Consider the following 25,780-nt stretch of genomic DNA (forward strand, 5'->3'; position numbering starts at 1 on the left):
GAAGTGGTTGCTGTTGTCTTCTCTTGACTTCCGCTCAACCTACCGGAGCAACAACACGTGTTGTTTAGCGACTCGCAGTGAAAGTTTCTGATTATTTAACTTCATTTATGTCTCTTTTTACCACTCTGTAGTTTTTTCCACATCCTAGTTTAGGATAAACTGACGTCTCATCGAAGCCAGCTGCTGTCGGGACAGTTCAACGTGTCTGGACTTGTTCCGGCACTCAGGCACATGGACAGGGACGCAGATAACCCAGGACAGCGATAATGGACTTCCAGTTTCCTCAGCAACTTTTCCCCTCGTTTTACAGCTGCGAACCGCCGAACCGGGTCCAGAGACACAGCGCTGGAGGATGGGGCTGCTACGGCGGAGTCTTGGCGCAGGTGGGGGGGTTTTCTGAGCTCACCTGTCGAAGTTTGTTTCACAAAATTCAGCTGAATAATGTTCAGTATGTAAACAAATCTGAGTTAAATACGATGCTGCGTTCACTGACGTCCGGAAAGCGCATTAAGACTATTTAAAAGTACGTATTTTAGGTTTAATAAACACCGAATCGATAGTTCTTGCGTATTACAAATTCGACAATCATTTATTGTAGTAATCGATTATTCTGACGATTAATCGTATAAAAATGCCACATTCTATAGACGTTTTAATATAACCTCGTAATTTTTTAATACAACTTAGAAATATATTGCAACTGTAAATAAATAAATTCGTTTCTTTAAATATGAAAATAAATATTTTATTATTTGTTTACTAGAAATTCTTCAGAGAATCTGAACTGGGTGAAGCTAGTTTTGGCTTCAGCCTCTTCACAGACAGATGTTTTCTATCAGACAGATGTTGTACATGTTCTGGTTTAATTACTGCTCTGAATATGTTGTTTTAAGCTAATGGTCTTTCTTTGAGTCTGTTAATGATTAATTGATTAGTAAAGTAGCTGTCAATAATCAGTCATGATTAATTGATTTCCTCCTAGATTAATCAATTTTTTCAACCTCACATTACACCTGTGGCGCAGTGCATTCTGGGTGATTTGCTGTATTAGTTTTCCTCCAGGTGTTTTGTGAGGTGAGGAGGTTGAGTTTGATGATGACCTGATGCGGCTCTGGTTCCAGGGCGGCACCGGCTCTGTCTCCAGCTGGGCGTTCAGGTCCAAACGGCAGGTTGGAGGGGAGCTCTGGCGCCAGATGGAGCCGGTTCCGGTTCCCCTGCTGTCCCCCAGGAAAGGTGAGCCGGTTCTGATCCAGAAAACATCCCGAGTCGGCGCTCCGTTGGTTTTATCTCCCATCATCTCTTCGTGAAGCATTTATGTTTATTGATCTCTAATTAAGGCGTAGAGCCGTAATAAACTTATATTTTTTGCTTTTTCCCAGTTTTCCTGATGCTTCTGTGTTTTTCCTGCAGCGTTCCAGGAACTCGTGACGCCTCCTGACCCGCTGGACGTCTTAACACATGTGAGGAACATTTTAATAAACCGATCAGATATTAGCAGCCAATTTCAGCTGATAATGATCTAAACTACCACTGAGCGATTATGTCTAAATGACAGAAACCTGCATGTTGATCAGGCTACAAGATGTCTGGTTAATATGAGAACATCGTCATAATATTAGCAGAGAAGAGACACATATCCTGCTGCTCATAATAATTTAATGCTGATGTGTTAAAAGATAAAATATTTACTTATTTGTAAAACTTATTCCAAAGATTTCCAACATTCCTCACTTTAATTTTTTTGTTATTTGGAGTTTTCATAAAATTCCTTCTTTATCCTCCTTACAGCACATTATTTAGATTTTATTTAAATCTTAGCTTGGTGCTAATGCCATGCAGCGGACCTGAATCCAAAAGGCCAAATAAATAGAAGATGACAAACAAGATGGCCGCCCCGGCTGCCTTCAGGTTGAACTGGAAAGAATTTTTCAAAAACCAAAAATTTGATCGATCCATAAAATGAAAGTATTTGAATGTGACAGTAGAATCGGTGCCTTCAGTTAAAGATCCGAGTGGATTAAGTGGAAAATTTCAGTTTTCTGGAGAATTTCTCTGCTCATTTCTAAAATAAACCAAAAAAAAAAAAGAATCAGAGAGTAAAGAAATGCTCCTTCGTCCAGATGCAGAACTTCTTCACGGATCACGGCCCGGACGCCTTCGGGTGCATGAGCGAGATCCTGGGGGAAAACTTCTACTTCCAGAAAGCCAAGGGGAAGACGGTGAGTCCGGCCCGACCTGCTGCCGACGCCTCAGATTAGAGCCTCAGATTAATCTGCTGCTGTTCTGCAGAAATATCGTCAGGGTTCGGTCAACATGTGGAGGACGAAGAGCTTCGTCGACCAGCTGAAGTTCAACATGTGAGCAGAAAACCAACTGGATCGAAACAAAACTAGAGAGAATCTGAAAAAACAGAAGAACTTTGATTTGTTAGAAGAAAAACCTAATTAGACACGGTGAAAAGTAAATGTTCTGAAATGAACCGATCTGAAAATGTATATTACTGCTTTATCCATTGCTTACCGATATTTTTGTTCAAAAATAATCAATTCCAATTTGGTTAGTGCCAATATATTGTGTATCCCAACTTATAAAACTTGCCGAGTAAAAAAGGGGGCGGAGCTTGTGCTGATTTAGCCAATCAGAGGTTAAAGACTCTGATTTAGCCAATCAGAGGCTGGTCTCTTTAGTCAGCCTATTAAAAAATTAAACTAAATACTTAAAGTTTAAAATAAGTTTAATTATACATTTGTATTTATTTAGTTTGGAAAAGATCATAAATAGGAAATTTCAAATTAAGTTATTATTTTAATCTACTTGGAAAATAAGAATCAGAAATATTCATGATGTATTTGGTGTTAAAGCTTTAGGTTTATGTTGGGATTTTATTTTCCACCCATCTGATGTCTTTCCTATACGAATGAACCGATTTGAACATTTGGGCCGATACCTGTTCTGATATTTTTATACCTTTCGTGGCTAATAACTCACATTTACTGATAATGAAATTTTCTCCCAACTGCAATTAAAGAATGTTAAAGTAGAAAATTATTTTATTAGGGGAGAAAAAGTCAGGCACAATAAAAATATTAATCTATTAATAACCAGACTTTCTAATTTTTTTAGAAAATTTCATCCTGATCTGTGGTTTTGTTTCGGCCTCCAGGTGTCCCATGTCGTACCGGTCCCGGTCTCTGGACCGGTACTCCAGCCTGCTGTGGGACGTGGTCCACGACGTTCCTCCGGACCTGCTGGGCTCGCTGCTGTACGAGGAGCTGACCGAGCAGAGGGACCGCATGCAGTTCTCAGAGGCGGCCACCGGGGGCGCCCTGGCCTTCGTCCCGTTCTCACAGAGCGATGGCTGCCTGCTGTACCCCGGGGGCCCGGGGATGGACCGCCTGAGTATCCTGCTATGGTCCTTTAGGTCAAAGGTCAGGTCTTATTCGAGCTTTGAGATGGTTAAAAAAGACACGTTGTTGCCATGGTTACACATCACAGGTGTCCAGAAGGAAGGTAAAAAAAAATCAGTTGCATAGAATCCAAAACCAGAGGGAATGATGGTCAAACAAACTGGAACCAGAAGCATTGTTCTTAACGCAGTACCCCAGACTTCCACAGGGTGGCGCTGGAGCGCGACGGCTCCGCCTGCGTGGACACCGGCCAGAAGCCGGTCAGCTTCCAGCTGAAGGGTCCGGTCCGACAGATCAGCTGCGGCTCGTGCTTCGGCGACAGTACGGCGCTTTCCGGAAGGATTCCCGATGCTCCTGGGATCAGCTGATGGTTTCCTGTCGCCCTGCAGGCTGTGTCGCCGTGCGCTCCGACCACGTCTGTGGAGTCTGGGGGATGGGGGACCAGAACGAGCCGCACCTGCTGCAGGTGGTCGGCACCGAAGCTGCTGCCAGCTGCATCAACGTCAGGTAGGGTCAGCACCAGGTAGGGTCAGCACCAGGTAGGGTCAGCATTAGGTAGGGTCAATCCAGGTAGGGTCAGCATTAGGTAGGGTCAGCACCAGGTAGGGTCAGCATCAGGTAGGGTCAGCACCTGGTAGGGTCAGCATTAGGTAGGGTCAGCATTAGGTAGGGTCAGCACCAGGTAGGGTCAGCACCAGGTAGGGTCAGCACCAGGGTAGGGTCAGCATCACATAGGGTCAGCATCAGGTAGGGTCAGCACCAGGTAGGGTCAGAGAACGAACCAATAGACACATGATCAGTATCAGTAGAAAAGACGGCGGACAGAAAATTCAATATGTAGAATATTCACTGAAGTTTGATTCAGAACCGCACTGCATTCTGGGAGACGTAGGCAGAGGAAAGAGTTTAGCTGCTGAACTTCTAGCTAAGCATCAACTAACTCACTCACTTTTCAGTTAACCTAGAAACCCACTCACTCTTTGGTTGCCTGGCAACTCACTCACTCTGGTTGCCTAGCAACAACCTGCTAGCTTGCGCAGCAGCAGTTTCCAGTTTTCCCACTTTGCCTCATAGCTGCTTAAAAAAAATAAAACACCAAGGTGCGAACTGAAGGTCACATCAGCAGCATTTCAGATATTTAAAATAAAAACACTAATCAATAATGATTGATGCTTTTATGGAAAGTTTATCAGCCGTAGCGTCCGGCCCGGAAGCCGACCTCCTTCTGTTTGTTTCCTCAGTCCGCACATTCTGGGCGAAGTTCTGGTGGCGAGTGAGAGCGGAGCGGCGAGCCTGTGGACGGTCGGCAGAGGGTGAGGAACGGGCCGACCTGCGGGTTTGGTCCAAACGCCACAGAGTCACAGACTCCCCTGCTTTCCCCCCCCCGTCAGGATGCAGAAGGTCCGAACGGAGGAGAGCAACCTGTACTTCAACGCCAAGTCGTCGTGGCGATGGTGCGAATTCTCCGCCCACCCGCGAGTGATGCTGTACGCCGACCGGACGGGGGTGGAGCTCACTGACTTCAGGCTGAAGGTGGGGGAAGTTAGCGCTGGATTCACGAAAAGATTCCCGATTCTCGTTTAAACGTCCCAACTTCGATTTTAAAAAAGTAAAACCAATCGGCCGTGTTGTCGCCATGGAGACGGTACAGGGGCGTAAATCAACACAACAAAGAGGAAATGGCAGAAATTCAACCGACTTCGTGTTTAAGGACATTTTGACGTTTTCTGCGTTTCCAATGTTCGTAAAATTGTTCAAATTGAGATGATGAAAATGACACATTTTGATTTAGGATGAAGTGGGTTTGTCAGCTGTACTGAAATTACTTTAACACGGTAATGGAAAAGATGAGTCACATGATCAACAAGCGGACGTTGCTACTGGCAGAAACGAAGAAGACGACGACGACAGGAAGTGGTTGGATGTTGATGCTGCTGCCTGGTTTTTAATGACTTATCGATTATGTTTCTTATTCACCTGAATCACGGCGGTGATGCTCAGCATTATCAATTATCAGAACATCGACGCAGTTTGGGTCACATTCCTCTGGGCGTGATTCGCTGCTCTCTCTCCTCCAGCTGGAGTCGCACCCGCGTCACACTCTGTTCCGGATCAGCAGCACCTCAGACTGCCAGAGGGGAGAGCGCCTCCTGCTGGTCAGATTCCTGGGAGACGTTCACCCCTTTCACCACCTCCTCACCACGCAGGTGAGTCTCTCGGTTCCTCCGTTTCGCCTCGGCGCTCCAGACGAATCTGGACTTCCTGTCTGTCCCTGCGCAGCACTCGGCCTACGTCATGGACGAGCGCTTCCCCTGCGTCCCCATGCTGAAGTGGGACCACATGATGGAGGCTCCGCCCCTTTTCTGCCAAGTGGCTCCAGGCTCCGCGTCAGGAACCACGAAGGTTCTGCTCGGGTCGCAGTCGTCCCAGGAGATCACGCTGCTGCAGTACTCTGGTGAGTCAGCAGGGGGCAGCAACAGCCAAAGGTCCTGCTGCTTTTTCAAGGTTTTGGAAACTCTGTTTTCCAGGCTCATTTTCAATTTCCTAAATTATACATTTAATTTTAAAATCTTTTTCTTTCATTCTGGTTGTTTAGTTTTAATTTATTTTCAGGATCTTCATTTTCAGATACTTTACAGAAACATTTAGTTGCTTTTGCTTCGTCCTCCCTGTTGGGTATTTTCTTCTTTTTTCTTGTTTTCTTTATTTTTTCTGTATTTTCAGTATATTTTTAAAAATTGTTGTTTTCTTAATTATCTTTAAAGAATACAATTGTTTTGTCCTTGCAGCAGGTTTTTCCTTTAACATATTTTTTTTTATTTTATGTTTAATTTATTCATTAAAAATATTTTTTGTTTTGTCTGTTAGGTTTTTTGTTGAGTAAATTCATTTGTGCTAACTGTTCTAAATTTTTATTTTCAGTATTTTCTTTCTTTTATTTTATGTTTTTTAACGTTTTTATAAAAATAAAAAAATCTTTTGGTCTTCTATCTTTTTTCTTTGATCTTCAATTTCTGTTTTTTTTTTTTTACTTTTAATTTTTTGTAAATTTTAAATAATTATTTTCTTTTGTCCTTGCTGTTTGTCTTTCCTCTATTTAATTTAATTTCCTTGTTTTTTTCTTGTTATTTTCTTTATCTCTGTATAGTTTTTTTGGTTTATTTATTTTTTCCTCCCTGTTTAATTATTTCTGACTGTTTCTGCAAAAAACTGTTTAGTTTTGTGCTAAAATCGTCCCACATGTCAGATCTGTGTGTCGCTCACCGTGTTTAGAACCAGCAACAAACATTTTACATTTCTCCTCCTCCAGGTGGCGCCGTGGAGGCGTGCTGCAGCCACGGTTCTCCTCAGGCTCTGCTCAGACCCAGAGACAGTCTGGCTCTGCTCCCGGTCCAGTTGCCCCACCGGCAGCAGACCGCCGCCCACAGACTGGCTTCCCCAGCTGCAGGTCAGCGCCGCCTCCAGCAGAGGGCGCCAGCACCGAGTCGCCCACCTTTAACAGATTTACTTCCCGTTTCCAGGCCTGACGTGTCTCCAGAGGACGTCCGTCTCCACGGCGACCATGATTGTCCTCCAGCTGACGGCAGCGGGAGACATCTTCTACCAGGTCCTGGAGCGGGACGATGGAAAACCCGGAACGCCGGAGACCGGAGCGCCAGAGACCGGAACGCCGGACACTGAAGTTCGCTTCCCGGTGCTAGCCGCGGAAACGTCCAGCGACGAGGATGTTGTCATGCCAACGCAGGCTCCCAACGCTCGCACGTTTGTCCCGGAAACGCCCGACAGGAACCAGAGTTCGGATCGGTACGCCCGATAAATGAAAAATGAAAACAAACTCAATCATTTTGTTTTGCATGATTTGCCGTTTTTCTCTTTATACCGAAAACTGGATGAAAAAAGTTTCCAGTTTGGTGTTTTGGTCTCAACTAACTTCTTATTTTGAAGGTTTTCAGAGACTTTGATTCATTTTATTTGTTGTTTTGTTCATTTCAGCTAAACGTTAGAACTTAAAGTTGATTGATCTTTGGATGTGTTCCTGATCTCAGACCATCATGATAACCAGCAGCGTTTGTTTTCCTGCCAGGCCTCCGGATCGGATCCCGGCGTTAGTCGCCGTTGGTAACGGAGCGGATTGGTCGGCTCGCTCGGCGCTGAGCAGCGCCACGCGTCACACCTGGAGGCGCTGGCTGCAGAAGCTGATGAGACAGGAGGGGAAACCCGAAGCTCCGCCGCGCCTCGTGGTCCGAACCGATGGTCTGCTCAGCGTGCCGGAGCCGGACGCCGCCGGACGCCACCTGCAGGGGGCGCTGCAGCAGGACCTGCAGCGCTGCATGCGGACGCGGTCGCTGCTGCACAGCGACCTGGAGCCGGTTCCGGTGCCGCCGGCGGTGGACGCCGAGGCGTGGCACGACCTGCTGAGCACCCGGCTGACGACGGCGTGGAGCGGCGGCCAGGAGGCGTGGCTGGACTGGTGGCAGGAGGAGCGCGGCGCGAACCGGGCCATGAAGAGGGAGGCCCTGCGGAGGAGGAGGAGGAGAGAGAAGGAGGCGCAGCGCGCGTCGGGGCGCCACCTGCAGCTCAGCGGCAGCTTCACCTCCTCCGTCAGCTACCAGACGGACCTGGACGACTTCTCCGGCTGGTCCTCGGGAACCAGCGGCCCGCTGTCCGACAGCCAGCGGAGCAGGCCTCTGGGCCACCTGGCCTACTTCCTGGAGGATCAGGACGACTCGCCGCCGCCGCCGCCGGACCGTCTGGATCCGCCCTGCAGAACTCCAGAGCCTCAAGCAGCCAATCAGAGGAGCAGGAATCTGGCCGACCAATCACTGAGCTCCATCTGGGAAACACAGGTGGGAATGGTGATGCTGCCACCACCAGGTTCCAGAGGGGCGGGTTACTTTACACACGTTGGGCAAAAACATCTGTTCGTCCATGTATGTGATCAGTTTGGCATCTAATTATCACCAATAATTAATCAATCTTTACTTCATGTCGTCCAAATTTAAATATCTGAAATAAACATAAACTGCTTTTATAAGCATCTTCACACCACAACAATTAATCGTGATTAATCAATTATTCAAACAATCTTCAACTAATTTAGTAATTGATTAATCGTTATCTGGAGTTGAAAGGCTTTGCTGGAAGAACAACGAACTTAAAGCAGGAATGAAGTTAAAACCAACAAAATGATCAACTAATCAACAAATGATGAAGCTTTCACTAAGGAAATGCTGTTACTGCATTTTGGGGAACACATTTGTTTTAAAAATGAATTATTTGTTTATTTTAAAGATTTGCATTTTTAATATTGTCTGAAAGAAATCCAGAAATGATCATTTATTTTATTCAGTTAATCGATTAATCGTCCAACTAATCGATAGAATAATAAAGGACTAAATCAACCCATTCATGAGTTTCCACCACAGTGGATGGAAGCAGCTAGAAGTCTCACTTTTCTTTGTGTTAGCTTCTAGCTAGCAGTCTGTTTCTGTCATTGATTGATTGATTGATTGATCGTGTTTATATCTGAGCTGGTTAGCGTAGCGCACAGCGGATGTTTTCCAGAAATTACCTGAAATCCTGCAGGGACGTGTTTTTGTCCAATCAGGAGAATTACTGGTTGGACCACACTGTGACATCACTTCCTGTCTCTTGTTTCCTCAGGATGATCCTCCTCTTCATCCCACCCCCTCCTCTTCCTCTCAGCTGCCCAGCTTTCCGTCTCTGACGCCCTCCAGGGCGTCGCAGAGCCAGCGGGGGGCGCTGCAGGCGTCCCAGCCCAAGAAGAAGAAATCCCGGATGGGATTCTGATCCCAGGATTGGACTGTTGTGACTCTGTTGGTGGAACAGGAAGCAGGAAGTGACCCGGCGGAGGAGACGGAGCGGCCCGGCTGGTAGGACTCTGTGGTTGTTTTGTGACAGAAACTGTAAACGTGGATTTAAATGTCGTTTTAATTCAAAACAACAACAACAAAAAAATATTTGCACAGAGAAGCAGAAAGACGTTTTATAACCTGGCTGGTTTTCTAAAAAATAAAATAAAATAAAATTGAGCGTGAAGAACCATCCCGCCTCCAGACTCCGAGTTCGTCTCTCCAGATCCTGAAATCAAACTTTTCTGAACAGAAACAGCTTTTAAATCTCAGATGGACGATAAGCTGCTGAGTCGATCGTTTCAGAAAACGTTTAAATCTCAACTTTGGTGAAAGAATTAGTTGTTCTGGCTGGTTGCTATGGCAACATAAATGCATCACTGTGATGAATTCTGGTCGACTGCTCATAAACTAACCTGAGCTCAACATAAATAAATAATCTTTACTGTAAAACCAATTTTTCAAACAAAACTTTTTATTTTTTTATTTTATTATTTTCAAAATAATAAATAAATTTCAAACGACGATCTTATTATTTTGAGATTATTGAACTCGACGGCGTCTTCATCTCCGCGTTGAGATTTGATTTGAAAACGTTACGCAGCATTAATCGGTCGTCAAACTAGAGCTGAAACGATTAATCGTGATTAATCAACTGTTCAATCAACCAATTTAATCATTGATTAATCATTAACCAGAGTATTTGCTGAGAGAACAACACACCTAAAGCGGAAACTAAGCCAAAATTCTAAATTCTAATAAAAATATTTTGCATTTAAGATGGAAATAATCCTCATTTTAAGCTCCTTTCGCCATTATAAATCCAAATGGTTTATTATTCACTCAAGGAATGTTATATTGTTGCGTTTTTAGCAGTAATATTTGTTTTCTTATTAAAGAACTGAACGACTTACGTTGTGTATTTATAATGTGTAAAATGAAGACTTTGCAGAAGGTGCCAATTATTCAACAATATGATCAAAGCTGGTGCTAAAATATTAGCTTCTCATTTTCCAAAAACGATTAAAATCTTATTTTATCAAGAAAATGAAGACACTTGCCACAAAAAGAGCTAAATTTTGTATTAACTCCTTAAAATGATGATAAAAGTTCCGCAACAAAACAAACTGGGATCTTAAAATGATGAAACTAGATTTATTTCAGAATAAAATAATTGACTCTTTCAGGTCATTGATTTAAAAAACTTTTAGTTTTCTGATGATTTTGTTTCTGAATGCTGAAATCAAACTGGTGACACCAAATTAGAGCTACAATAAATGCCATAATGATCGATTAATCAAATATTAAATCGATTAATCAAATAATCTGATGAATAAAAAAATGTTTATTATGATTTTTTTCATTTAACCCCTAAGCTTTTTATTTTTTTCCACTCAATATACATTAAAATATGCTAATTAAATAATTCAGCTCCGTTTAAATAAGAAAATAAAAATATTTTGCCCAAACTGCAATAAACAGATTTTTTTTTTCCCCTCCAGATTTAAAATCTGAAGAATTAAGAAAATTTAACTGGCATTTTAAAAATGTTTAATCTGTAAAAAGTTATTTTGGTGTGAATTCTCTCCTTTCCTCATGGAGGATCTTATTCAGCTAAAAATAAAAAACAGCAGGCAGTGGATTAAAAATAGCGCCTTTTTTTATAACGTTTTTCTTTTTCAGGACATGTGACAAAAACAGAATAAATAACTCACTATCTACAGAACTATTAACAGATTTTTTTTGTACACATTTACAGTTTTACAGGTTTTTCTATAAACATTTTTCACTTTTTTTGACACATTCTGCATTATTTAGTCTGAAACAACATCCTCACCTTCAAACTGAGCTAAGCTACGTCATAGCAGGTTCACACGTCCACATGTACGCTAAACACACGTCCACCTTCTAACACATGTCAAAACAAAAACTGTGCAAATTAAAGTTGGAAACAGAAAGAAAAAGTAGCAGCAGCAGCTTTCTCTGGAGTTACTGTTTTCAGATGATATTTGGGATTAAACACAAACAAACGACTCGATCTGCTGCTTCAACCTCCTGCGCTCCAGAAAAACAGTCGCATGTTAATAACAGTCAAACGAAAGACAGACATTCTGTGGGACAAACGCGACACGTTTTGGCAAATAGTCTTTGTTGGAGCCTGTTCTGCTGACTCAGAGTTTCTCCAGAACTGACCAGGAAGTCGTTGCATCCTGGAATGTGACGCCGCTACAAGCTAAAGCTAGCAGCTGCCAGAGGTTTGTGCGCCGCTCCGCCGGCGGCAGAGCGTTAAACGAAGATGGCAGGAAGTGAAGGGGACGGAGAGGAGGAGGCCAGGGACGGGGAGAGGGGGGGCGGAGCCTTCAGGCGGCGAGGTACTGACGACGCAGGTGCAGCGGGAAGAAGGGGCCTTCGGCGTCGCTGCCCAGGGAGCTGCAGAGAGACTCGTCTCCTGAGCTCATCACGTCTTCACCAGAGTCCTCACTGTGGACGAGAAGGCGGGAAAAATTTAACACCTCCAAATACAACCACAACCTAACTTCTCTCAACATTTGATTTAGGGATGAAACGATTAATCATTTATTTAAATATCGTTAACTAGTTTACTTATCGGCTGTTTGGGGGGAAAAAAGCCATTTGCTGAAAGAACAACACACTCAAAGCACAAATTTAGCCAAAAAAAATCTTCTGTCGGTATTTTCTACCCAGAATTCATTTGGTTCAAATTCAGTTATTAATCCAAGACATAACACATCAGTAGACTGTATATTTTATGCTGCCGATGTCACAAATGATCAAGATTCACTAAAGGAAGGGCGTGTTGTTGCATTTTAGGCCATAAAATGTTTTTTTTTTAAAAATTAGGACTTTGTGTATTTTTTATGTTTTTGTAATATTTTATAAAAAAAGATGAAGCAGTTAAATGAAAACATTTTTTTTTAAATAAATAAATCCCAATAACATGTGGAAAGCTCAACCTTTTCTGCTCGACTTAACATTAAAACAGTTGAGCTGGTTAATGATTATTGTTGGATTAACAGATTAATTAGGTGCAGAAGGTGCTAATTAACGAGATCTTTTTGTTGTTGACACATGATTTCAACCAGGTGAAGTTGAAGCTGCTTCTGAAGGAGTTAGAACATAATTACATTTTTTATATTAAATGCAAAATGTCTTTGCACAGTTTTGGTGTGTTGTTCTGTGAAATTGCTTATTTTTGTGTCCGTATAATCCAGTTAACGATTAATCAACTAGTGAATTAGTTGACAATTATTTCAATGAACGATTAATCACGATTAATCGTTTCAGCCCTTTAGTTATTTTGAAATCATAGCCAGGATTTAGCAACATGAGATCAACATATAACCTAAATTGCTTCGTTTTTCACCACAAATTATATTTGAAACTAAATATTGAAGTTCTCTGCTAACAATCTAAAGGAAGGTCAGGTTTATCCTTCCTCTGCTTCGATAAAAACTCCAGATTTTCAGGTTTTCTGAAAACCAGGAAGTGGAGCAGAATGTGGACCAACGTGTTTTCATTTAAAACAAAAGCTGAGCATGAAGCCGGATCTGCAGGAGAAACAACAGATCAGCTGGTTAAACTTCGACACTCTGAGCTCCTTCGGGTTTCTTCCTCTTATCTCAGAGTTACATAAACCGTGAGCGCCCCCCCCCCCCACCCCCCCTGCTGATTGTGAGGTAATAAAACCGTCTGAGGACGTGACCAGATGCGGCGCCGCGTTGTGACACATCAGAAAGCCGAGTGTTGCTGCACGACTTTGTTTCCTCAGAGATTTTCATTCCTGTAAATATGACGCGATTTGATGCGAGGGAACGACTTTTACTGACTAATGCTGATGGAAAACGGGGCGTTGCCGTGGAGACGCTCCGGGGGCGTGGCCGCCTCCCTTTCAGGTGAAACACCTGGGAAGCTTTCTGAGGCGAGTTGCTGTTGCAACGCGTCGCTGGAACATTTAACTCATAGCTTTTATTTTGATTCCAGTTTCAGGGTGTGTTTGTTTCAGGTCTGTTGGCACATTATTATTTTAATAATCCGAGTAATCTACCAATTATTCTGACGATTAATCGATTATTCATCAATTAATCACATTAAAAACAAGAAAACTAGAAACGTATAAAAGAGAAAAGGCCAGTTAATAAACAAATCAGTTCCTTTTTAACAGGAATGCAAGTTAAAATATAAAACAGAATTTTAAAGTGCAAAAACTGATTAACCTTTAAAAATGATAATTTATATTGAGGTTATTAGTAAACATTGAACTTTATATTCCCTTCATTTAAGCGTGAAGATTTTTCACCTAATTTCATAAATGAGGTATTTTTCTTATTTATTATTTTTTCACGTCATTCTTCTCAAACAACGAGCGACGACATGGAAAGATATTCAACAAAAAGTTAAAAACGGGGGAAACGACACTAAAAACCAGCAGAGAGAAATAAATAAACGTAGTTTACTTCGGGCTGACTAACCGGGCTTTTTCGGTTCCGACACGTTGGATTTTTTTTGTAGGACCGATTCAAGCTTCGATATTTACGCACCAAACCGTCTCCCTCACAGCTGCTGCCGGCGCCGAGCGTTCATGAGGCTGACGGTGTTCCCACCGTCCGGGTGGAGCTCGGCGCCGGCGGTGGACCGGTTCACAGTGATCCCTGGGCTCCCTCACCTCTCGCTCTCGTCCCAGCAGCCCTCTGGGATGGTGGGCAGCTCCGGGACGCTGCGGTGGCTGTGCAGGTTCTGCGCGGTCCGCCGGGACACGATCCACTGCAGCTTCCGGTGGTTGGGCTTGCTGCACTTGGGCGAGGCGTAGTCCGACAGGCAGCGGGCCACCCGCTCGCTCCACCGCTGCAGCTCCGCGTCGGGAATCTGAAACCCAGACAGCGGGTGAAACGGCCGGTCAGAACCGAGGCTTTCCTGAAGAGCTGTGAACGGAAACGGGCCGTTTTGTTCGGGTCGGCAGGTTAAAACCCGACCTGCAGCTCAGAGCCTGCAGGCGGAATTCAGGGAATTCCAGAGACAGAAAGTTTCTCCGTGTTCCAGGAAAGCGAGCTCTGCGGCTCCGTGTGCCGCCAGCCAGTTTCACTTTAACGTCACATAAACATCATTTACGGCTGCAGAAAACCATCACATCATGTTCTGTAACGTTTCCTGACTGATCTGACAACAATAAATCCTCCAGTTTCACTAACAGATGAACTACAAGACGATCGATTAGGAATAATAAACCCAGGATGTTCTGATATAAACACAAGAACACATCAGGAGGAACGACCCGGTCAGATCCGGTCAGATCCGGTTTCCTGGACGTACCTTCAGGTGTCTCTGGATGTGGAAGGCGATCTCCAGCATGTCGTCTGACTGGATGCTCTTCATCTCCTGCCTGAGGAGAGCCAGGGCCAGGACGGACGGCTGCAGGGACAGACAGACAGACGGGCCGGATCAGAACCTCGGTGCGGTCAGACCCACAGGGGCTCGGCGGGACCGACGGCTCGTCCTACCTTTGCTTCGGAGAAGGAGATCCGGCACAGACAGGCTTTCAGCTGAGCTTCCAGCTTCTCCAGACTCAGCGTCTCCTTCCTGTTCACAACCAAACCACATCAGAGTCACGACTTTCTGCACATCTGGCATCTCAAGATGCTCAAACCTTCAACCACATGAGGAAAACAACTGATGTTGTTCTAATGAGCCTTCAGCATTTTACAGGTTAAAATATTCACTAGAATTTAAAGTTTGGTCTCCCTGAATGTGTTCTTCCATTATATTATCCAGAAAATGGTCTCAGAGCAACAGTTCTGTCATTTAATCATAATAACTCCAGAAACATTCGTTACCATAACAGATCTAAACCTGGTGATGTTCCTCACAGCTGATCCGACTTTTGGAGGCGAAATTCATGAAATAAACCGACTGCAGAAGAAATCTGGACATTTTTATGCTTCTTCTCAGGTCAACAAGCTGACGGTGTAAATCCGGCTGGAGCTGAACTTTGTGTTCGACCTCTGCAGACTGGAAGCAGCCGCGTTGCGTAAGCGGCTGCAGACGGCTGAACGACCGGCCTTATCGGCGCCGGCTGCCCTGCTTTACCCTCAAACAGGGAGCAGCTCTGACCCGAACCCGGCACTGATGAGGCTTTTATGGAGGCTGTAGCTGATTCTGACTTAGTTGTTTCTTTATCTGCATGTTTCAACGCATTTCTAAATATTGCAGAAAAACGCTTTAGTGATTAAATGAAAAATCTGCAGTATGCGACCATTTTCCCATTTGATTAATTGACAGAATAACGATTAATCATCAGAATAACTGATTAATCGTTAGAATAATCGATTAATCGTCAGAATAACGATTAATCATCAGAATAGCTTGTTAATCATCAGAATAACGGATTAATCTGCAGAATAGCTGTTGCCTGAAACGGTTGCGATTGCAGCCTGCGACTCACCTGTAGGTGGCGTGCGTGAGCGTGATCTGGTGGTACAGCTGCAGGAAGGTTAAGGCGGTCACGGCTTTGGATTTGAAGCGCAGCTTCTCGGCGACGATCTTCTCCATGCGGCTGAGGTCGGACACGGTGAAGCGGCACTGGCCGATGCGGATGAGCTCGTCGGCCGGCGTCTGGTCGCACTCCGCCTCCGTCACTCTGGCCGCCAGGTGGAGGCAGCTGAGGCTGACGCAGGACAGGTGTTTGGGCTGGACCTGGAGAACATTCAGAAAAATCTTTCACACGTCGATGGAAGAACTTTACACAGATTTCACCATTAGCCACTAATTCAAGATGGCCGCCATGGTTGTCAAGGAAAACAAATTTTTGTACTAAATTTGAGAATATTTCACAGATTATCATCTTGTGTTTCCTTTTTTGACACTTTTCAAAATGGCCGCCATGGTTGTAGTGAAAAATCTGAACTAAACTCAGCCGTAGTTATTGCAAGTGGTGGGCACAGCTAGCCAAAAACTTTGCTATGCTAATCATAAACATAAAATTTAAAAAATGGCCGTCACCCTGAAATTCAAGTGGCTAATATGAAAACACACGACCAGAGGAGTTAGCATGCTAATGCTTGTATCCACAGTTTAAGATTTTCCCAGTAATTTTCTGGACTGGGCGGTCGGTCGTACCCTCATCATGGCCAGGAATCTGTCCAGCAGTCTGACGGCCTGGACGAAGCTCTGGGTGCTGTAGCCGAAGAAGCTGGTCAGGCTCCACAGATCCTCCACGGTCACATCCCGGCTCCTGGCTGTGATCTGGCCGCCGCTCTGGGGGGCAAAGACAGTTTAGAGCATCTCACAGCAGAGTTTCTCTGGACTTTACCGGACGGACGCGTTTCTCACCTGCTGGGCAGAAACGATGAGGTTCAGACCCGTCTCTCTGGGCAGAAAGTTGGCCTCCTGCTCATAATTCACCCTCAGCTCCTTCATCAGCCGCACGGCATCCATGTTCACGGTTCGTTTTCCCACCACAGTTCAGACACTGCAAGGAAAAGAGAAGGTCATTTAACCTTTAGCGTAGCCTAGCATAGTAGCTTCCCTGTAGCTACTGTAAAAAGCTAAAAGAGTCCCATTCATCGTTTGGTTTATCATGACAATTTTAATTCATCGGTCATGATAAATCCTAAATAGTGATGTTAAAAGAAGTCAAAACTATCTGTATTTTTTTTTTTGTTCTAAAAAGTGTTAATAAATTTGAAAATATGATTAATGTTGTTACTGTTTGCGGTTTATTGGTACTAATCACACTGTGTGATGTTGTTTTAAAAAGTGTACTACAATAGGAATGTTTTTCTACACAGTATTTGTATTTGTGGGGCTATAACTGCTGTAACACAGTCACAGCCGTATTAGCTAAAAAAATAGTAATACTTAGGTTTTATTGTCACTTTAATTGATTTTACAATAGTACCAGAGAATATGCTGTTTAAAATGTAAGTCCATATCGCCATACAATGACGCTGTGATCCATAATTTGTGATTTCCCCTGCATTCATTATGTAAAACTGATTCCTAAAAACAAAAAAGCACTCCGCACTTTTCAGATCTCCAATCGTAAACTATTTCTGACCTCCTAGTAGGCTTCAGGTTCGGGTAGAACCCGGTTTGTGTTCCGGGGCTGTGCTGTGATGTAACCCTGCCACTGATCGGCCTCTTGGCCCCGGCAGGGAGCCCGAACCGGCCCACTTCCCCCAGCTGGAGCTGGGCTCCGGTGTCAGGTTTCCCTCGGTAGACGCCTCTCAGTTTGACCCACAAACAGAAATCTGCATTTTTTCAGACGTTCCCCCTGTAGTTTAACCAGAAACCCGAACCGGCCGGGTTTGGGTCGTTAAAGTGGACCGTTACCGTCGAACTGAGCTCGAACGTTTGTTTGCGTTTTTAAATCCTGTGGTCGGAGCGGGGGAGGGGAACCGCTTCTAACACACATATCCACATCCACGCACTTCTAAACAGCCACATTCACACATTTTAGTTCATTATCGGAACATTTAACAGAAATCTGACAGAAAATGTGGGAAAAATATCCTTTAATATTTGGAAACTGGAGAATGTATGTCAAGATTCCAGATGGAGGACGCCGAAGTTGGCTTCCGGTTCGGTCACGTAAACATACAAAGTAAAAAGGAGAATTTCACTCTTTTTCATAAAGATTTAAGATCTACTGGCTTCAAATTCAGGAAAATTAGATCTTTTAAGTTATATTCTTGACTAATAACAGATCAAGTTGTTCTGTGGTTGTCCAGGAAACCTTCATTATTTAATTTTCCACAAAAAGTAGAAAAAAATTGCATCATAATTTAATGTTGCACAGGTCTGTGTTAAATGTATTTAACTGCAAAATAATAGAGATTATATTAAGAGGAATTTAGTGTTCAAAATTAATTTATTATTTTTGCATTTCACGCGCAGAACAAAGGTTTCACAGGTATAAATTGTATTTAAATTAAGGAACATAACTTCAATTTAAAGCAGATTAAAGTGTTAACTCTGAGGCTGGATGTGGTTTACAGAGAAATAAAACTGAGCTGGGTTTATGTTTGATTATTTACCACACAACGAAGATGTAAAAAAATATAGATATAAATGCTCCAGATTTGTAAAACGCTGCGGATAGTCCTTTACCGAGGCTCTGAATCGGAAACCATCTTCGTCGCCTCTCCGGAGTTATTTTCGGTTGTAGGATAACAGCATAACTACAGCTTGGTAACGTTTGAACAGCATTAATATATTTATATTATCGGTAAATGTCTGTAGCTAAAAGACGGTTGTTGGCCATCTATTCTTCCTGTGGTTTAAAACCGATATTATCCCGTAACAACTTGGTGTCAGACGAGTTAAAGCTGGAAACACTTTAAATAGTTCTCCTACCTGTTATTTCTGGTTAAAGCCACATATCTGTCGTCTGTTGTCGTTTATTCCTTCCAGCCTTCTCTCCTCTTTTCTACTCCTCCTTTCTCTTTCCTCTCTTTTGTTGATGTTCAGACAAGCCCCGCCCACATGTCCTAGCAAAACCGCAACAACCAATCACAGCCTTGGTTGACGTTAGCAACCGCCTCATTTTAAGGGCTAATCGCATAAATCGACGGTTGCAACGAACATTTTACTAAGATTTTTCACTTTAGTTCGATCTAATATATCCATATGTTTCCCCTAGGTGTATCATCTGTTGAGGATTATTAAGAGTGACAGAAATCTAACAGCTCTTCGGCTAGACGCACCCCCTGTGACTGACCTTTCCATTAGCCAATCAGCAACCGGCCACTTGTTGTTTTCAAATAGTCCGCCCAAAATTCTACATTCTGATTGGTCTAGGGAAATAAATGCTCCTGACGTAATCAGGACATTACGTGGTTGTATTTGACAGCTTTTTAACAACTGTTATTAACCAAACTGGGTATTAATCTCAAAAACAACTTCTGTAATCAGCTGAGACACTTATTGACTTCTTTCGGACTCTGATAAAGCTGACTTATGTAAAAATAGGTAATTAGTTTATGTTTAAAATGTCAGAAGAGCCTTTCAAGCTATTAAAGTGAAACACACCCATTTAATTCAGTTCAATTTGAATACTTTAATAATCTCAGATAGAAATTGAGTTTTTGAGTCCATTTAATTTCCAATGAGATAATAAAGTAGAAGTTGATATCTGTGGGTAGGAACATCTGTAGATGTTTGTGTTACAGCAATTCTGAGAAGTCTATCAATTTACTACCAAATATTCCGAAATACTTAAAAAAACGTTAATACAACACAAAGTATTTGTTTATGTATAACAATACTTTATAATTATAGACCCACATCTATCTAGAGGTTTTACTGAACTAATCAGCTGGTAGTTAAATATAGGAAGCATTTTGAAAGAAATCCTGTTTTATAACTGAGAATAATTTGTGCGATTGAGTCCAATGAATATGAAACGAATGTCGGTTTTGATACAGCAAACATGCAACATCTTTTTTTAAAGTTTTGGGTGAATGGCATGTTTCCTATAAAAAAAATAAATAAACTAACAAATGAAAAACTAATAAAGAAATAATGAACTCTTTTGTTGATTTCATTGTTTTTATTATTATTTTACTTTTGACTGTTTTTGTTCCACAATGTTATGGAACAATAAAAAGTACTTTTCCACCATGCTAACCGCGTACATAAATGTACATATTGCTCTTTTTATCTGCTCTCTATATTTATGTGTGTGCGCTGTGAGCGTGTGAAACAGAAGGTAAATCTGTATTTGTACAATGTAACGCCTTATTTACAGTGGCATCGTTACATAACAATGAACTACAAACAGAAGGTGCGATTGTTTCTCGCGTTAGCTCTGGCCGTAGGTGGGCGGGTTCATCCGCTCCCTCTCTCTCCTCCCAGTCCCCTCCTCGGAAGTAGACGTATCCCGTCTATATTCCGTTCTTTTTTTATATATTTATATATCAACCCTCTACCCTCAAAACTCACAATGGACGACTAAACGGAGCACGGTCCTCGTTCCACCCGTCTTCTTCCTGCTTGGATCGAGAGGACCGGATGAACCCAACTGTGGTTTTCTCCGCTTCGCAGGGGAGGTAAGACGCCGGGCTCCGTCTACTTCTGGCGCTGACTCGGGCATTTAAATGTCCCTGTGGTCGTGTTCGTGTTTATTACTGCACATAGCAACCGATCGCCTTTATTTCACCCCAACGGAAAGCTCTGAGTTTTGTTTCTAGAATATATTTAACAATAAATCTTCTTTTGTTGTCCGTGACGTTAGCCATCAAGCTGCTAGCTTCGCTGTGAAATTAGCTGCATTCCAGAAAGTAGTTCGTTTCATTTTCAAATGCGCCTGTCTGTTGAGATCTGGAAATTTCCCTAATTTCTGTCGGACCGTCCAGGTGTTTTCCAACCTGTCAGCAAGCGCTGGCTGTTTCTAAGCTTGTTTAAAATTAGCAACTAGAATTATTAGTTTTGTTGACAAAATCCAACCTTTGACCAATTATCCATCCAAAATATTAGGGTGATTAGATCAAGTCTTAGATGACCTAGTCAAAGTAATTTTCATTTAGGTCTGGACTCAGTCTGACTGAGCTTTGGATGTTTTGTAATAATGAACATTTGCAGCTGAATGTCAGTAAAACTGATTAAAATATTGATCTGTATCTTTGCGGTTATATGCAGCAAAGTTTGAGAATAACTTTACAATTACCATATTTTGTTCAACTATGATGGTGTCAGATGTTGAAACGAATGTATCTTTAGCACAGCGATGTGTCGGATATTCAAAACTGATTTCTTACATTGAGCCTCTGAAAGGAAAAATATAAAAATCTCAGAAATTCCTATTTAACATTTTAGATTTTGCCCTTCAGCCTCGTTCGTAATTAATATTTACCAATTTTTCTGGTTAATTTATGACTTTTATTAGATATTTAGGTAAAAATTGTCATACATTTATGTTTCCATTATAACATCACCAGTCTGATGTCATGTTAACAGTCGTTACTTGAGTTGCAAACCACGGCCTTATGTTTTCAAATCAGTTTGATTAAAGGTGCACCGATACAATTTTCTGTCCGATCACCATCTTAAGATCCTGACCTGCGTTCCATGTTGGACTTTTTTTTTGTCTGAAATCATCAAGAGCAAATGGGGACAGTGGCTGATTTCAGACCTTTATGGAGGCAAGTAAGATTGGCTTCACATGTAAATATCAGCAGATTGACGATTTCCAAAATGAATGGGGCAGTAATATTATAGCAAATCAGCTAACTGTCACCTTGATGTTTTAAAATGCCACATATACAAATATGACTTAAAGATATTAACTTAATTCAACGCCTTAAATTGGACCTCTGTCTCTTTAAGAAACTCCTGCTCTCTCTGAAACTCTGCTTTATTACCCTTAAGTCATTTATACCAGCGTTTCACTGAGCAGCAGCTTCTATAATGAGCTCAGCAGGTGTTTGCTAATTGCTGCTGGCTAGTCTGAAGGAACTGAGTTTAGAAGATGGGGCTAGGCCCACCCAGGCGTTTTGCACAGCTGAATGGTTGCCATGGAGATTGAAGGATTCTTCAAACGTACGTGAAAGAATCAAAGCAACACTCCAGGTCTGGTTTTGATGAGGGAATGAAATTATAACACGATGGAAGGCTAAAGAAAAAAATCAAAACCTAAAACAGAGTCTAGCTCATTTAGAAAGTTGTGTCCCCACGTGTAACCACCTAGTCACTTGCAAAACTAAGTCCTCACGTTTTGGGAAATACAAGTATGTGTGTGTGTGTGTGCAGGTAGCTGTATCCAGTGGGGAGGTCGGCTCGACCCGGGAAGGCCAGGATGAAGTTCGCCCAACCCTGGGGACGCCAGAGGCTGTCTTTTCTCCTGGAGAAGGCCGCCTCTAGGGAAGCCCAGACGTGGAGGGGCTACGTGGCCAAGAAGCAAACCTCCCAGGTCGGGACCGGCGAAAAACTGCAGAAACTATACATGTTAACACGTTTCCAGAGAGAATATCTACAGAAATGACACAAAAACAACTTATAAGTACATTTTCAGCAAGAAATCTGAGCTTGTTTTATTTAAAAACACCTTAAATTTGATTTAAAAAAAACTTCTATTCACATAAAACAAGACATTTTTCCCACATTACTAGTGAAATAATCTGCCAATGAAACAAACATCAATACTGAGAAATTATTGACTTCTATCTCTTGCTGAAAAGTTACTTTTAAGTTGGTTTTCTTTTTTCAGGTGCTCTAACAACAGAGTCCCCAAAAACTACTCAAGTAACAGTCGCAGTACTTCAATATATTTTTACTGAAGTAAAAGTAAAAAGTATCGTCCAAGAAATTACTCAAGTAAGAGTAAAAACATATTTGGTAAAAAGTTTACTGAGTAACTGATTAAATTATCAGTCATTTGATACATCATCAGACAGAGCAAAATATTACAGTTCAGTAGTATTTTAAGAACCAAAATGATGATAATTCTTTTAAGTAAAAAAAAAAAATGGCAAAATGAATTTTTCCATATCAGTTTCTTTCACTAAATAACTTTAACTAAACTGCAGGTGTGTTTCTGTGTTTGTGAGTTTTTGGTTGAAACATGTTTGTTTTTCATTCAGTGGGAAGAAAATCCAGAGATTTTACTCAAGTAAGAGCAGAAATACTTCATAATAAAACTGAATTTTTACTACAGCATAGTAAAAAATACTCCTAACAGTAAATTTTATTTAAATCTGGTTACTGGGTCTCAAACCAGTCAGAGAGATTTTCCACTGTGGAAACCGTTTCTGGCTTCATTTTGGGATTTTTTTACGTCACTGATTTCAGTCGGTTTTCAGGGAAAAACCTGAACGACGTCAAAAACAAACCCATTTCTGCTTTTTCTTCCCTTTCAGTTGTGAAACCGTAAAACGACACAAGAAGGAAGCGTCGACTCTCTCTGTCATATACATGCAGATGCATCCATATGAGGTCAAAGTCAACTTTGGTCAAAGTTTCTGTTTGTTGTTTTTGACTAAAGGAGAAATAGAGGCAGCAGCGGCTCCCAGGCGTCTCTGTAAACAAATTTAACTTTATTAACTTTTACAGAGACACTAAACTCTGAAAAATGCTAAAGCCAAACCTCCAGTTTGTTGTTCAGGTTCTGAATAAAACACTAAAACATTTATGGTTGCAGTAGCTGCTACACCGTTAGAATTGAGACGCTATTTTGAGCTAGCATACCCAAACCCTATCCCTGTTATTGCTGTTTTAGGCTAGCATAGCTTCGCTGATAGGCTAACTCCTTTTAGCACAACTTGAACAGTCTTTTCTGGGAACCAATCAGATCGTTTTTAGAAGCAGAAATTAAAACAGAGAAGTTTTTTCCATCACTGTTGTTAGCGGATGTCGCTTGTACGTCAGATTTACGGATGTACCAGAAACGTACAAATAAAAAGGTTCCGTCAAAACTTTACAAAGTAAAAAAATAAATAAATAAATTCTGTTAAATTTTTATATTAATTAAAATTAATGTCTTGAAATGTTTCTCTCGAGTTTTATAATTAACAAACTTGTAAATGTTTTGAGGATTTATTTGGATCCAGAAATGGAGGAACAGACGGGAGGGAATCATTTTATTTAGATTTTCTTCTCTCTGTGTTTTCTTGTATTGTATTTCTATTGTGTTTAGTTTCATCTATTCTAGTCATTCTGGTTGTGCAGCTGGTTTTAGTAAATGGCTGCTGTTTCTTTGAAGTGCTTTTTAAATGGAGTTGGTTTAGGAATCGAAAGCAAAACACAACCAACATTCCAACCCACTTTCTAAATATGAAATACCATAAATGCCATAAATACCGTCTATTCATTCACCGGTTTATGAAAAACCAACCAACCACAGAGAATCATATCCTTAAAAATGTTTTATTTTTTTCAGTCTCCATGAGGTGTGACGTGTTTCCAAACCGTGAGGCTAAAGTTGCGAAACGATTGTTAAACTGTTGACGAATTGCTCGGTTGCCATGGTCACGTGAGTCTGGGCGGCGTTTCGACTCAGCGTTTCACAAAAGACAGAAATAAAACCTGCAGTTCTCAGACGTGACACACATTCAGAAAGCAGCAAGAAACACTGAGTCACAGAACAAACCAGCTGACAGGGTGTGAGTGTGTTTGTGTTCGATCAGCTGGTCTCACCCTGTCTGCGCTTCGTGGCGTCACCTGTTTGCTTCAGACATTTTGTCAGATCCTGGACACGCCTTAACTCAACTACTGTTTCCAAACCAAAGTCGTTAAATTCAAAGTGAAAACTTAGTTTGCTGTAATTTATCTGGTTTTAAAAATAAAAATAAAAGAAGTTTGAATATCCATTTTAGATCCAAACATAAAAATGCTTTCACTGTTGCTTTAAGAAGATAAAAGAAAAATTTCTAACTTTTTGGGTTCTCACCTGTTTCCTGTTTTCTTGGCCAAATTTCCCCCAGTTTTTATTTGTGGCCGAACAAAATCATTTCAAGGTACCACAAACGGCCCCCGCGCCACACTTTGAACAGCCCTGTTTTAACTCTTCTTCTCGCTTGTCGTTTACGTCCATTAATAAACAAACGAAGTTAAAGTTTCTGTCCGGTCCATTTGACCTTCTGACCCCACAGGAAGGCTTCATACTTTAAATCCTTAAAAGTTCTTGAAAATCCTTGAACTTCAATGAGTTGTTTTTAAGGTCTGTACATAATGTAACGTTTGATTAAAAAGGTGAATTTTGAAAACATTAACAGTTGAAACCAGATGTATTCATACACCTGATAAAAGGATTCAAAAAATTTAAAGATAAATCTAAACTTTTTCTGTTTTAGGTTCAGTAAAATTAGCAAAATTATTTTCATTTGAAAATGTCAGAAGACTTGGTGAGAAAGTTTTGAATTTAATTTAAAAAACTTATATTCTTTATTGATCTGCTATATTTTATATGTTAACCAAGTTTTTAAATCTTTTGTTAATACTGATTTTTTTTTGACAGTGAAACTAATTAATTTATTTTATTTTACTCCATAAAAAAAATCAGATCATATAATAGTGAATTTAAATGTCGTCTTTTCGGTTCATTTGTGTCGTTTTAAGTCTCCAAAGTGGGGAAGATGGAAGCCTGGCCGTCGTCATGGTAACCTGTCCCTGTGGTTTCAGGACGCAGACGTCTCCCCGGCGCAGCGGGACGAGGCGGTCCGCTGGCTGACGGAGCTCCACGGCCGGCTGCAGCTCTACCCGGAGACCCTGGTGTTAGCCGTTAGCATCCTGGACCGCTTCCTGGCTCCCATCAAGGTACCGGAAGAACAACACAACCTGGTTCTGGTACCAGAACATCTGTGTTAGGTCAAAACTATATCGACAATAAATACTCAAAACCTCTGTGTTTTCCTTCCATCGATCGATTAATGGTTCTCAGGTCCGTCCGAAGTATCTGCGCTGCATCGCCGTCGCCTGCTTCTTCCTGGCTGCCAAGACCTGCGAGGAGGACGAGGTAAAAGCCTTCATCACCGGGGGCAGCGCCGCTGGAGG

The 25,780-nt window shown here is 42.0% G+C and overlaps 2 protein-coding genes and 1 pseudogene across 4 annotated transcripts in view; 2 read left to right on the plus strand and 1 right to left on the minus strand.

The window, feature by feature from the left end:
* On the plus strand, window positions 1–22,186 carry taf1c (TATA-box binding protein associated factor, RNA polymerase I subunit C). Of its 2 annotated transcripts, XR_014090124.1 has the most exons (17): window positions 1–383; window positions 1,122–1,233; window positions 1,411–1,460; window positions 2,121–2,219; window positions 2,290–2,357; window positions 3,164–3,399; window positions 3,606–3,728; window positions 3,797–3,914; window positions 4,649–4,720; window positions 4,799–4,940; window positions 5,486–5,614; window positions 5,688–5,862; window positions 6,718–6,855; window positions 6,929–7,211; window positions 7,492–8,254; window positions 9,072–9,301; window positions 22,043–22,186. XR_014090124.1 is itself a non-coding variant. In XM_008424568.3 (16 exons), exons 1-16 carry the CDS (start codon window positions 267–269, stop codon window positions 9,216–9,218), a joined length of 2,772 nt encoding a protein of 923 aa, XP_008422790.2. In that variant the 5' UTR covers window positions 1–266; the 3' UTR covers window positions 9,219–9,429. The 2 variants fall into 2 exon arrangements, 1 of the variants encoding a protein (XP_008422790.2); XM_008424568.3 differs by lacking the exon at window positions 22,043–22,186 and having other exon boundaries at window positions 9,072–9,429.
* Window positions 10,923–18,835, minus strand: ccng2 (cyclin G2). The gene is made up of 8 exons (XM_008424569.3): window positions 18,650–18,835; window positions 16,625–16,763; window positions 16,412–16,549; window positions 15,738–15,988; window positions 14,797–14,875; window positions 14,609–14,707; window positions 13,965–14,164; window positions 10,923–11,761 (listed from the first exon to the last, which is right to left on the minus strand). Exons 2-8 carry the CDS (start codon window positions 16,727–16,729, stop codon window positions 11,641–11,643), a joined length of 993 nt encoding a protein of 330 aa, XP_008422791.2. The 5' UTR covers window positions 16,730–16,763; window positions 18,650–18,835; the 3' UTR covers window positions 10,923–11,640.
* Window positions 22,075–25,780, plus strand: part of LOC145554090 (cyclin-I-like) — a 7,676-nt pseudogene continuing 3,970 nt past the window's right edge. The window contains exons 1-3 of the transcript XR_014090126.1: window positions 22,075–22,202; window positions 25,409–25,543; window positions 25,668–25,742. The product of XR_014090126.1 is annotated as a cyclin-I-like (transcript). The remainder of the gene's footprint in view (window positions 22,203–25,408; window positions 25,544–25,667; window positions 25,743–25,780) is intronic.

The sequence above is a fragment of the Poecilia reticulata genome, chromosome 12 (assembly GCF_904066995.2).
Source record: "Poecilia reticulata chromosome 12, P_reticulata-male-v2, whole genome shotgun sequence".
Taxonomy (NCBI): Eukaryota; Metazoa; Chordata; class Actinopteri; order Cyprinodontiformes; family Poeciliidae; genus Poecilia; species Poecilia reticulata.